This window comes from Canis lupus, chromosome 26 (assembly GCF_048164855.1).
Source record: "Canis lupus baileyi chromosome 26, mCanLup2.hap1, whole genome shotgun sequence".
Taxonomy (NCBI): Eukaryota; Metazoa; Chordata; class Mammalia; order Carnivora; family Canidae; genus Canis; species Canis lupus.
Window position 1 is genome coordinate 33789268 of NC_132863.1, and position 13850 is coordinate 33803117.

At 40.0% G+C, this 13850-nt stretch overlaps 1 protein-coding gene across 4 annotated transcripts; it reads right to left on the reverse strand.

Annotated features, from left to right (window-relative positions):
• Positions 1–726: 726 nt before the first annotated feature.
• On the reverse strand, positions 727–13847 carry OSER1 (oxidative stress responsive serine rich 1). 4 transcript variants are annotated; one of them, XM_072801113.1, is made up of 4 exons: positions 13622–13847; positions 9538–9654; positions 6074–6187; positions 727–1960 (listed from the first exon to the last, which is right to left on the reverse strand). In XM_072801113.1, the coding sequence occupies exons 2-4, from the start codon at positions 9612–9614 to the stop codon at positions 1273–1275; spliced, it is 879 nt and encodes a 292-aa protein (XP_072657214.1). In that variant the 5' UTR covers positions 9615–9654; positions 13622–13847; the 3' UTR covers positions 727–1272. The 4 variants fall into 4 exon arrangements, with proteins under 4 accessions (XP_072657214.1, XP_072657216.1, XP_072657218.1 ...); XM_072801115.1 differs by lacking the exon at positions 13622–13847 and adding an exon at positions 11141–13371; XM_072801117.1 differs by lacking the exon at positions 13622–13847 and adding an exon at positions 10867–10886.
• Between the last annotated feature and the right edge of the window lie 3 nt (positions 13848–13850).

Consider the following 13850-nt stretch of genomic DNA (forward strand, 5'->3'; position numbering starts at 1 on the left):
CTTGCTCAAACCACAGCCTTCACATGTCACTAAAGCCATTCTAAACTAGTAACATGCAGAGGTTTAGGGCTTTTCCAGAGAATACCCTCCCCACCTCTCCCAAGTACAAATCACGTTAGGTGTGAAGCCCAGACCCCACTGTCATGAACCAACTCCAGTTAGTGGATGTTTTAGTAAAGAATAAAACTTATTTTGTAATCTAAGTTAAATAAACTTTCTGTTAACATGGTGTTAAAATGGCTGGACAAATTTTCACTGGATTTGATAGGATGGTCTGAAATAAAACATTATGTGGTATATGTAAAAATCACTTTGGAGCCACCTAAAAGAAGACAGGGATTCATCCTCTAGTTGAAACTGAGTTGTTTTTCTTTTTTTTTAACCAAACTTTGGAGGGAATTTTGGGATGGCCAACTAGAAATACAGGATATAGCAGGTATAAAATTCTGTTCTGGGTTTCCCGGGGCAGGAGGGGAGTGCAAGGAGATAACATCCATAAGGAACATTGGAAACGGAGATACAAGATCTACAACTAACTGAAACATACCACATATAATACTGGAGATGGAGAAGATGCGTGCTTGTTTCAAATATTACACCCCTCCTTCCAACTGAAGCAGTCTGCTCCAAGCTGCTTCTTACCTGAGAAACTTCATGTAACACGCCTTCACATACCAAGCCCCAGCAGGGGTTTATTTGGGGATAATTAATGATTCTCTCAAACAATAGAGGGCAGGCCAGCTAGTTTATTCATATTGAATCTAAACCTTAGATCTCTGGCTTAACAATAACATAAGAAACCCTGAAAGACACAATAAAGTTGTGTTAAATCAGTCCTATAACTTCTAAGATCCTGGGCCGGCAACTACAGCATGACAAGTGTTCAGTCCAGTTACAAAACGTTTCCTTTTCCTTGGCCAACAAATTCTTAAACAGATGTGAAAAATGCACTGCGTTACAAAGGCTTTTACCATATAACCCACTGCTACCAGTCAAGTTATTATGGTTTCTTCATCTCCCAGAAACTTTTCTAAATGATAGGGATTTTCCTTTGATCTGCTCGCCTTGGTGCGTATGTAAGAACAGGGAGTAAGAGCAGGGAGTAAGTTTAAAGGAAGAAGATGAACGGAGATGCCAAGAAAAGTTTTTATTGCAAGCACAGTGAGCAGAAGGAGATGTCTTCTCACACAACGTGGCCGCAAGGTCTGCCATTAACTAAATCTCTCTGACAACCTTTCATTGGTTTAAAGCATATTAATTAGCTTCTTACTATCAGGTGTACATCATTTCTGCCATGTGGGACATTTTCTTGGGAATATACAAGTAATATTCCATGTAGCCTGACAGGTCCTCAATGGTCACATCATCCACATAGACTCGAGCTTGCTCAGAACAGGAGCGGGGGGAGCCAGAGAGAGTTCTGGTGTGCAGTGACTGAGAGTAGTCCTCAAGCATGGATCTTCGTTCTGGGGCCAAGGGAGGGACACTCTGCAGGCCTGAAAAGGAATACACTTCCATATCATGCCATCTCTTACACTGGCACTCCTTGCCTATGCATGCACATGGCTTGCCCTGGTTTAGCCTGGAAACCGCTTGAAAGTCAGAGAGATCATTGGCCTTGAGACTTGCTTGGGAGACTTGAGTAGCAACAGAGGAGTCTTCCTTCTTACTCTCTGATGGGAGCCTGGGAACCGAAGTTCTCAAAGGCTCAACAACTGCCCCTGTGTGATTAGTATCGAGAGAAGTAGAGCATTCTCCTGAATTGAACTCTTTAGGGGTGGAAATTCCCAGCCCACTGCTGCCATCAGGGGAGTCAGTCTGGCTTTTGTGCTTGAGCTGGCTGCTGGAAGAAGCAGCTATTGTACTGCAATGTATAAACTTTGGAGGATGAAGGACAGGAGACTTAGAACGTCGACGACGCTGGGTTCTCGCTGCTCCTCGTGAAGACTTCCTTGTAGACCTAAAAGGAAAACAGTGCACAAAAAGATGTTGGGACACGCAGGTCTCCTAAACAGATTCTTTATGATAGCTGGAGATTTACTTCCTCTCAAGTCTGAGGTCCTAAGTAAGTTTCCCCCAAAGAGATGTGCCTACCTCTGTTTTCAAGCTGCCTAAATCTACTTCTCAAAAACTTCAACATCTCCTTATTAGCAAGCTAAAGAATGGGAGAGGTAAAGGGTTGTTTTTAATTGCATTTCTCGGGCCAAACATGTGTGCAGAACACTTCTGCAAACCTTGGCCTGGGAACCTTTGGCCACTGAGTCTGGAAACCACCCCCACTCCCGCCACCCGCCACAAAGCACTTGACGCTGTAAAACCCAACTGTTGTGCTCTACCCTCTGAACATAGCAGCTTCCATACCATTGTGTGAGGCTGATGATGCGAATGGCCACTATATCATGATTACCACACAGAGCAACAGATTTAGGATTCATTTCTATCACTGGTTGCAGTTGACGAATAGATTTCAACTCCCTCAAGTTTTCAGATACTGGGAGTTACCAGACATTCTACATAACTTTTAATGAAATATTTAAATAAATAAAAGAGTGGAGCAAAGGAAAAACAATAGAGAATCAAAACTGCCAAGCAAAACTGAAAACAGAACCCAAAAGAACTTTAAAAAATAAAAAAACTGGGATCCCTGGGTGGCGCAGCGGTTTGGCGCCTGCCTTTGGCCTGGGGCGCGATCCTGGAGACCCGGGATCGAATCCCACGTCGGGCTCCCGGTGCATGGAGCCTGCTTCTCCCTCTGCCTGTGTCTCTGCCTCTCTGTCTCTCTCTGTGTGACTATCATGAATAAATAAATAAAATCTTAAAAAATAAATAAATAAATAAATAAATAATAAAAATAAAAAAAATAAAAAATAAAAAAACTGTATTTGAACTTAAATTAAATGGATGGGCCAAGCAGCACAATACACAGACTACTGAACTGGAAAATAAATCTGAATTATTTGCAATAAAGTTCAGCCAACTGTAGTCCGTGGGTCTAAACTGGCCCCCTAGCTGTTTTTTTTATACAGCCTGCAGACTCTGCTCCTGTGGGCTGGCACTGTGAGCCAGAGACCAGGTGGGGTATCTCCCTTTACCCTGTTCCCTACTTCCTGCACCTGCCTTTTTTCTGGCCAGCACATGGGTCACACCACTGCCAAGGTCCCACGCTGGCTACTATCTACATATTGGGGTTCGCTGTCAGCAACTGCTGGCACCTGAGAAGTGGAATCTCAGTTCAAGAGTCTGGCTTGTGCTGGGCTCTCTGAAGAAAGAAGGGCATGCTAGAATCTGGGTGCCACTGGGGCACAGGGTAAAACCAATTCTGGTACTAGCACCCTTCCCCACATCCCACCAGGCTACTCATTTCATCCTGAAACTAAGCAATTGAACACAGAGTGTATCCAGCAGCCAGGTGATATGCATCAGGAAATGGGGCAGGGCAGGAACTTTCTCACTTACATACATACATAACTATATAATATCCTTGAATCTCACCTCTTGGCCTCCAGAGCCTAAAATATTTAGGGGATCCCTGGGTGGCTCAGCGGTTTAGCTCCTGCCTTCCGCCCAGGGATCAAGTCCCACATGGGGCTCCCTGCATGGAGCCTGCTTCTCCCTCTGCCTGTGTCTCTGCCTCTCTCTCTCATGAATAAATAAATAAAATCTTTAAAAAAATAAAATAAATAAAATAAAATAAAATAAAATAAAATAAAATAAAATAAAATAAATTTACTATCTGGCCCTTGACAAAAAAAAGTTTGCCTATCCCTGACCTAAAAGGTAGTACAGAAAACTTGGAGGAGAACTGGAAAAATATAAAAGAAGTTAAAGAGAGATGTAAGACAATAAGAAATCTGGAGTTCCCAAAGGAAAGAATATAGAGACTGTAGAGCATGAAAACAGGTGATTTTTGAAGAGATAATGGCTGAGAAATTTTCTGAATTGATGAAAGTGATCCACAGATATAGGCAGCACTCTGAAACAGAACAAATAAAGAGCAATCCACATCTAGACCCATTGTAGCAAAACTGTAGATTCTCCCAAACTGGAACATCCAGAAGCAGCCAGAGACCGACAGATTATTCCCAAGAACAAGAACAGTAATGTTGAAGGTGGACTTTTCAACATTGATAATGAAGCCAGAAGACAACGAAAAGCTTCCAGGCCTATGAGAAAATAACCCAATCTAGAACTATGACTTCAGGCATATCAAATCTTTCAAGAACAAGGATGAAACAAAGACATTTTCAGATAAATTAAAGAATATTTACCAATAGAACATGATGTTATACAAGAAAGGGGCAACGTTTAAATTTATTCCATGAGGCATCTAACAGGAGGCCCTATTTACTAACAACAGATCTTTGCTAAAGGAATTTCTGAAGAAAGCACTTTAGAAAGAGAGGCAAGGCATTCTTTTTTTTTTTTTTTTTTTTTTTTGAGGCAAGGCATTCTATATGGAAGATCTGAGATGCAGCTACACATGAAAGTTAGGTCAGAGTTAAAAAGACTATAAGGAGGATGGTTAAAATATAGCTGATGCTTGAACAAAACAGTTTTGAACTATGTGGGTCTGCTTACAAGTGGATTTTCTATAGTATTTGTAAATGTATTTTTTTTCTTTTTTTCTTTTAAAGATTTTATTTTATCATGAGAGACACAGAGAAAGAGAGGCAGAGACACAGGCAAAGGGAGAAGCAAGCAGGCTCCGTGCAGGGAGCCCGACGCGGGACTTGATCCCAGAACCTTGGGATCACACCCTAAGCCAAAGGCAGACACTCAACCGCTGAGCCACCCAGGTATCCCTGTAAATGTATTTTTTCTTCCTCATAATTTTCTTAACAAAATTTTCTCTTCTCTATCTTATTGTAAGAATACACTGTATGATACATAAAACATACAAAATATGTGTTGACTCTTTATGTTATCTGTAAGACTTCTGGTCAAAAGTGGGCTGCTAGTGGTAAAATTTGAGAAGTAAAAAGTTATACATGGATTTTTGACCTACACAGACACTGACACCCCTAACCATTCTGTTGTTCAAGGGCCACTGCAATAACTTTTGTCTTTGTTAATAAGCATGTACCGTGGAATTTCAAGGCTAACTACTAAAAGAATAGAAACACAGCATATTATTTCCAAACCAGAAGAAGGAAGAGGTAAGGGGAAAAAAACACACCCATCTCAAACAAGTTTTTACAAGGAGGAGAGAAGAGGGAAGGTCAAAGAATAAAAAACAAAGAAGCAGGACAAACAGCATAAAGTAAAATGGCAGAAACAAGTCTAAATATATCAACCAATAATCAAAATAAATGTAAATGCACTGAACTCAGCACTGAACATGAATTTCAGCACTGAAATGCACTGAACCTTTTTTTTTTTTTAAAAAAAGGTTATCGGAATGAATAAAACAAAATAAGCCATATATATTTATGAGACATCTAAAATTTTAAAACACACACAATGGTTGAAAATAAAAGACAAAAAATGATATAACAGGCAAATACCAACCCAAAGATGACTGGATTAACTATATTAATTCTGGAAAAAATAAGACTTTCAGACAACAGCTATTTTATGAGGAATTAAGAATGTCACTTATGTCATTAAAAATCTCCATTCATCAGGAAGAAAATGTTCTAAACTGGTATGAACCTAGATTGTATAAACCTAACAAAATGGGTTCAAATACATAAAACAAAAATACAGAACTTAAGGGGAAAACAAATTCACTACCATGGGGAAGATTTCAACATACATCTCTCAATTATTGATAGATTGAAAAAAGATTTAAATAATACTTTTAAAAGTTTGATTTAATGGACATGAAAGAAACCCAAGAATGATTACAGAAGACCATGCTTCTCAAACACACCTAGGATATTTATAAAAATTGACTACAAACCAAGCCATATAGCAAGTCTCGGCTAATTCTCAATTGAGAAGAATGGTTCATCTCTAATCACTGGATTTTGGGTTCCATACCTAACAAACTCTTTTCTGGATACTCAGGAAAGTCCAATAGTAATTTATAGAGTATTGGGATAAAAACCACCCGCAGTAAGAAAGCTCTTACCCATGCCAACTGTCTTTAGATGCACATGTGGTTTTCGGTTTGGTATCATCTGCTGCCGTTCTGACTGATGCTCTGACATTTGTGCCTTCTCCAACAGACAGAGATGCTATGGACCTGAAGAAAACAACAGCGTACTGCTTAAAGAAAACTGAAAGGAGGAGGACTTACTGCTCTCACCAACTCAAATACAACTTGTATTAATGCCTTTCTTTGTTGTTTGGGTTTCTCAAAAAATTTCTCACCTTTTAGACTATATTTTCCTCTGAAACCAAATTTAGGGGAATCCCTAAAAGCCCATGGTTGCAGAATCATAAGCCAAAGAGTAATTCTTAAGTATGACCAGCAGCAGGATATAAATAGACTTTTAGGCTGTTTATCTAGGGCAGATAAGGTCTTATGCCCACAGAGAACACTAATGACACTTATAAAATAAGTATATTTTATGTGGGCAAATCAGAGCAATGAGAATTAAGTTGAGGAGCAAAAACTTCAGGAGATTCACTCTAACTTCTTGAAAATAAGTATTTTTGACAATAAACTGAAAATATTAGTGAGAGTTAAATCTTTGCAATTTAAAATTACAGAAGTAATATGGGTTCCCAGTAAAGAAGAAGAAAATAATTGAGAAAAAAGAATATAGTCTCACAACCCAGAGATTTACAACAGTAACATTTTGGTATAAATCCTTCCAGACCTTTTCAATATACACACATATACACACACACACACTGGGTTCCTCTTATACTACACATGCTGCGGTATTAACAATCCTTTAGACAGAAACAATCTATGAAGTAAAAAGATGCTCACTGAAATATAATTTAAAATAAAAAGTAATAAGAATAACCTAAATGCCCAGTAGAAAATAGAAAATACTACATTATATAAATGACACATCTGTTCAATGGAATACTAGGAATTTTTTTTTAATTAAGTATATAAAGAACTTTGTTGACACAAGAGAGAATGCATATAACATTAAAACAGTAGGAGATATATAACAACCATATATATATCATGATCTCAACCATGTAAAAAAAAAATTGTATGGTGTTATGTACAGATGGTCTAGATGTTAACAGCAGTTATGGTAAATTGTGATTTTTTACTTCTTTTTTCTGTGAATTTTTCTTTAAGAAGCATTATTATTTTATAATCAGATAAAAAGGATTATATTGTTTTCTAATAAATACATAGAAATTTATCCTGATAAGACAAATACCACTGGGAATCAAAACCTGTTGAACAGGATCATGCTAAATTCCTGGCAAGGCTTAGTTAGTTTATGAGTCAGTACCTCAGATGTCCCTTTGTAAATCAGCAACAATATGCAACAACTAGAAACATATGATACATTACACAAGTCTTAATTCTGCTTAGTCATGGTAATGACTCACTTCTACTAGTATTTGGTTTTCTCAAATGTTCTCCACTGTTCCTTTCCTTTCTATAATTTTACTCTAGGCAGATCACATACTACAAAAATGCAATATCTGATCATAGGTTGTACAAGTATCTTCAGAGGTTTGTTTGTTTGTTTTTTGGGGGGGGTGGTGGTGCCTGGGTGGCTCAGTCAGTTAAAAGGCTGCCTTCAGCTCAGGTCACGATCCCAGGGTCCTGGGATCCAGTCCCACATGGGGCTCCCTGCTCTTCAGGGAGCTGGCTTCTCCCTCTGCCCCTCCTCCCACTTGTTCTCTCTCTCAATCAAATAAAAATCTTTTAAAAAAAAGGGGGGAGAGGGATTGGTTGTTGTTTTTAATGTTCCAGGTACTTTTTAGAGGTACCGGAATAGCTAGCTTAATTTTATGTTCCAACTTCTTAAAACACCAGGAAAGAAATCTGTGTATGAAGAGTTACTCATGTGAATTTATATATTAAGAGATTTAAATGTATATGTGTGTATGTATACACATTCCTAGCATTTTCCTGATTAAAAAAAGAAAATCATTTCTCTACTAGAACTCAAAATGGAACATGACCATAATCTAGAACTATCTATTTTTCTTCTTTGTTTTTATTTCCTAAAATGCCTTAAAAAGTAATAATCAATTTAAATGGCAAGATGACCATAACAGAAGCCACTGGGAGGAGAAAGATACTTATTTGAAATCATGGAAGCAAATGTGAGCACCATTAACAGTTTTTTTTTTTTTTAAGATTTTATTTATGTATTGAGACACGGGGGGGGGGGGGAGAGAGAGAGAGAGAGAGAGAGAGAGAGAGAGAGAGAGAGAGAGAGAGAGGCAGAGACACAGGCAGAGGGAGAAGCAGGCTCCATGCCGTGAGCCCGATGTGGGACTTGATCCGGGGGTCTCCAGAATCACACCCCTGGCTGCACGTGGTGCTAAACCGCTGCGCCACCAGGGCTGCCCGCACCATTAACAGTTCTTATGCAAATCCATTAGTATAAATCTTCTCATCTGGTAGGCCAAAAAAATTAAAATAGTACTAGCAATAAGCAAACTGCTATAACAACTATTTAATTTTTACTATGTGCCAGGTACTGTGTACAACTGATGTTGTCATCAAGTTATCATATAAAGGAATGGTTAAGAGCACAAGTTCTGGAGAAAAATTGTCCAGGTTCAAATACTGACTCTACCACTTCTCACCAATGTGACCCTTAGCAAATGACTTAATTCATGTGTAGCTCATCTATAAACCACAATAACAATAGTATCTATCTTCCCAGTTGGTAGTGAGGATTAAATAATGTGTACAGGTACTTAAGCCAGTGTTTAGGGCATAGTAAGTGAATAATAAACCTCAGTGATTATAAGTTGCTGTGAAGTGTTCTACTCTGAGCTTCTAGGGTTTAGTTTCCATTCATGAAAAGAAATATTCCTATATCTACAAAGATTTGAGATTTCTTCTGTCCTGGGGTGAAGAATGGGAATGAAAAGAGTCCTGCACAGAACATTTTGCAAAGGGCAAAATATTAACATTCAGACAGCAGCTGGTCTGCAGGTGCTCTAATTAGTTTGGCTAAAGGGTTCAAGATTATTGATCTCAGTGACAGAACCCTAATGAATAGAGGTTTCCATAGTGATAGACTCAGCAATCAGAGCATATGAAATCGAGAATGTCTGCTGATTTCTGTGGAGCCAATTCACTTTTAGGAAAAAACACTGTGATTCCCTAGAGATGTATGAGGAAATTCCTGATGGGACACTGCTTGATAATTTTGATTGAAGAGCTAGGTGGGGAACCCTCCTCAAAACCAAGGGAAACCAAAACACCCAACTTAAAGTACAAAGGAGCTGCTACTTTTCAAAATTTACAATTAAGAGTTTCTTTTATAAATAAAATAATGCTGTGCAAAATTTGGTAGAATGTCACACTACTAACATTTTTATCTTCCACAAATAATGAGAAATCTTAGAAGAAAATGAGACTTTCCTCAATGAAATGGCTATTTAGGTCTACTAAACAATTTGCAAATAATATATTACATATTTAATTACCCTGATGCATCCACTCTTAATTTCTTGAAAGCAGTTTGTAGACTCTCCTCCTCTCCATCCTTGGCTTCGGATTTCATTATGAAAGTTTTTACACTACTATGGATGTTGCCGTTAATACTAAAAAATAAAATAAAAATAAAATGAGCAAAGTGAAAACAGGTAGGTTCAAAAGTATTCCTTTTGTTAAAATCTATATTCCTGATACTAGTACTACTTATTAGGCCGGAAAAAGTAAGTTTCTATTTCTAAAAGGAAGTTTCAGTGTTGACAGTTGGGAACTGTAGATTTTACTTCTTAAGAAAAGACAAATGAAATGATACAGAAACATGTATTTATTATAACAGATTTTTTTTTATTGAAGTAGAGTTGACATGTTATATTAGTTTCAAATGTACAACATAATGATTCAACAATTCTGCATCTTACTCAATTATGATAGAATTTAAACTGTCCAAATATTTAATGCCAATATCCTTTACACAACTTTAAAAACGAGATCACCTGAAATCCATGTTTAAGTATACTTTTTAACACAGGGGTAAAAATGTCCAGTTGCAGAGGTCTAGAAATCTACAGACAAATGATCTGTGCACCAGAAATAAAAGAAAAAGCTCAACCTACAGCACTCTGATCCTTTAAAATGATACTAACTATTGGTCTAACCCTAACAAGTCCCGTTAAGTATAACTTTATGACACAGGGTAGCATTTCTCCAAAGCAATTCTGACCTAGATCTCAATATTCATATTTACATAAATATTCATACTCAAATATCAATGTTATCATTGTTAGAGCAGGATTACAAATATGTTTCAATGATTAGTTTATTCCACACTTTTACCAATAAGATTAATACCTTCATTTTTTAAGCTTTGAATTATTTTAATTATTACATAAGAAAGATAGAAAATAAATGAACTATGCTTGCAGCTGAAAAAGATATACAGAACTTTGCCAAAAGAAAAAGGTGGAAAGTAAAAAATATATATAAATTATTTTTCTGTAGATGCACCTTTAAATGATCTCCACTTAGTCAACCAGTTTAATGAAAAGTTCTCCATTCTTCCACCTTGATTTTTACATTTAAACAAAAGGGGAACGGAGCCAATCAAAGCAATAAAAGACACAACAGAAAAATATGTTAATTAATCCTTTGAAATCTAGTTTCCTGATTTTTTTCACTAAGGTAATAAATTAATTAACATCAAATCTGAACAAAAAATAAACAAATTAGTATCTATGAACATACCACAGGGAATCAGAAAGAAAAAAGGTAAAACAAAAAATAGAGGTTGATGGATTTGTGAAGTAAAGGATTATTAACTTTACCTCTTCCTTATTTCTAACTTGCTAACCCCATGCAACCCCCTCCCCCCACCCCCCACCAAAGGCACTCTCAGAAGGAGCAGTGCCTCTGGGTGGACCCTTGTAACTTCTGATTCCTCACCTGCTCATTTCTCAGGAGAGAGTCTGAGGTTATTGTGAGACCTCTAATATTCCAAAGGTCAGGGTGTCATAATATGTTTGATATAATCATATAGTACCAATGGCAGAATAAAGCAGCAAGGAATTAAAAGACTGTTTCATTCATTTATTTACTTACATATAGAAGTAGGTATTTTACGCAGATCTCTCTGGTGAAGATTGAAAACAGTCTCCAAAGAATTCAGCTAGCTTTTACTGCAACTTCTTAAATCAAAAAATTTGAACACATTCCCCACATATATTTTGCTGGTTTATTTAATCAGTACATGAACTTGAGGAAACATTATCAATGCCATATTTCACTGGTTTCTAATTCTTTTGGATTTAGAGGAGGATTCTCCCCCAGATACACATTCATGTTCTATGTATCTGGGGAGAGAGGTGGGCAAAAATGACATATCCTAATATTTTTGAAGCTCCACAGTACTAAAAGAGCACTACTGGAGATTGTAAACAAATTCTTCCCGCTGGTAGAACTAAATTAAAGTTTGGCTTACAGTTTTCCTCAATTACTTTATGACCAGTCAGTCAAATACTCAAACTATTGGCCTTTACAGAGTTAAACAATCTGAAGACAGTCTTCCCATCCCTGAAGACCCCAAACAAACCCTCTTCCAGGACTCTGGAAATCAGTACACATCACATCTAAATATACAGTGCTGAATTCTATCGGCAGAAATTTATTCAATCCACAAATATTTACAGAATTCCTACCATGTGCTTTAGCACTAGACTGGATGTTAGGGATAGAAGGATAAACCTGACAGAGTCCAGAGCTGTGAACCCTATTCCTGTAAGGATTAGAATCTCATTCCTGCCCTAACATTGAGCTAAAAAAGCTTTGCACCCAGATATGTAATTTTTAATTATATAGTGCTAACTTAATTGCACTGCAGGTGACCTCTAGATGTTAATACAAACTTAGCATTCTTGTTGACATACTAAAAGATCTATTATTTGAAAACCAAAATAGACCAGGGCAGCCTGGGTGGCTCAGCGGTTTAGCACTGCCTTCAACCCAGAGCATGATCCTGGAGTCCCAGGATCGAGTCCCACATCGGGCTCCCTGCATGGAGCCTGCTTCTCCTTCTGCCTGTCTCTGCCTCTCTCTCTCTCTCTCATGAATAAATAAATAAAATCTTAAAAAAAAAAAAGATCAAAATAAAAACTGGCTACAGATTAAAACTTCAGGAATGAAGTTCTGTCTAAACTATTTTCAGACTTCCAATATTCACCTTTTCCCTGTTATAATAACCCAGAGCAAAGGCAAGTCTCAGGTGTAACCTTAAGAGCTAAATCAGAGCATGTCTGTAATTATAAAAGGCTTATTATTATTATGCTCCTCCGTATTCCTACCTTCCCATTCACTCAAATCGAGAGCTGTATAACTAACTCCGGGAACATACAAGTGGTTTGTCTTTTTCATTAATACTAAATTAGTGGAGACATCTCTTGCCATTTCACTGCACTAACTTCTTGAAAATGGAGCAGTCCCCAAAGAGATCGAAGTTTAAAGGCCTACTGTAAGATACTTTTTTAAAAAAAAAAGTTAAATCACAAGGGGGCAATTTTAACTTTGCAAAGATTTTCCTAACCTTTCAAAAATGACAAGTAAAATTCTAAGTTCCTCCATCAAAAAGGGCAAATTCCTGGTTTTCTCGGACTTTCAGCGAATAGCAATGCGTCACAACCTCATACACATATCTCGGTAGTTTTAATCACGACCTCTTTTAACCTCAAATCTAAGGCTAAATTTCCAGGAACCCGAAAAGACGTGAGATCGATCAGTAAAGGATCCCCGCGGTAAGCGTGTCATCGCAACGTTAAAGCTCTAGAAACTTTCCCGGCCTCGCAGGAAGCGCGGAGTGCGGGAAAGAAAACCCTGTCCTGCAACACACCCCCACCCGCCAAGGCACAAACAAGTCTAAGGTGAAAACTATCGGCCCCCCCGCAGGACAAAAACACACTCCTGTCTCTCTGCACACTCTCTCCCCCCCCCACCCTCTCCCGGGCATAGCTAAAGCGCAATGTTAATTCCGTGCCCCCCCCCGGCCCCGCCCAACCCAGAATCTGGAGCGGTCGCGATTCAACGAGATGAGGGGGGAAAGGTCAGGATCTGGGGGGTCGGGGGCGGGTCGGGGAGTGGAGAGCTAAGGCTCCAGCTCTCCTAGCCCGGGGTCTCCGACTGGAAAGGTGCCCCTGCTGGATGCTCCCTCCGCCGGGAGGAGAGGCTGGATGCAGGAGGAGGCGGGAGCGGAGCCCAAGAGGCAGCCAACGAGGCTGGGGCTCGGCAACAGCGGGAAAGGGCGGGAAGGGGCAAAGGGCGGCCAAGGAAGGCGAAAAGGGGAAGCTACAGGCGGGCGGGAGCGGGCGGGAGCGGGCGGAGGGGCGGGCCGCGGGAAGGGGAGACAGAGCCGAGCCCGGGCCGGGCCGAGCCGAGCCGGGCCGCGGCTGCCCAGGGGGTGCGGAGAGGCCCAGGCCCGGCCCGGCCCGGCCCAGGCAGTCAGCGCCGCGGGACTACGCGACGAGAGGCGGGCGGGAGCACGGGAAGCCGCCGCCGCCAGGCCGGAACCCCTCCCCGTAACGTCAAGGCACTCACCTCCTCGCTGCTGGGGCGCCCCGGGGATCCAGTCCCGTCGGCTCAGATCGTCTCTCCCGGATCGCGGCGCCTGACTGACCCGGATCCAAACCCGCGGAGGGGGCCAGCGCGCGCCTCCGGGGTCGCACTGCGCCTGCGTCACTCAGCACGCGCCCCGCCCCCCGCTCACGCTCCTCCCCCCCCGTGACTCGGCAGCGCGGCAGGCGGTGGCTGCGCAGGCGCGGGGCGC

Coding starts and splice junctions, on each gene's coding strand:
- OSER1 (XM_072801113.1), bottom strand. CDS start 9,614: ATGAAATCCGAAGCCAAGGATGGAGAGGAGGAGAGTCTACAAACTGCT. Junction 6,188..9,537: donor TTAAGAGTGGATGCATCAGG/GTAATTAAATAT, acceptor TGTTTTCTTCAG/GTCCATAGCATCTCTGTCTG. Junction 1,961..6,073: donor TCTAAAGACAGTTGGCATGG/GTAAGAGCTTTC, acceptor TTTTCCTTTTAG/GTCTACAAGGAAGTCTTCAC.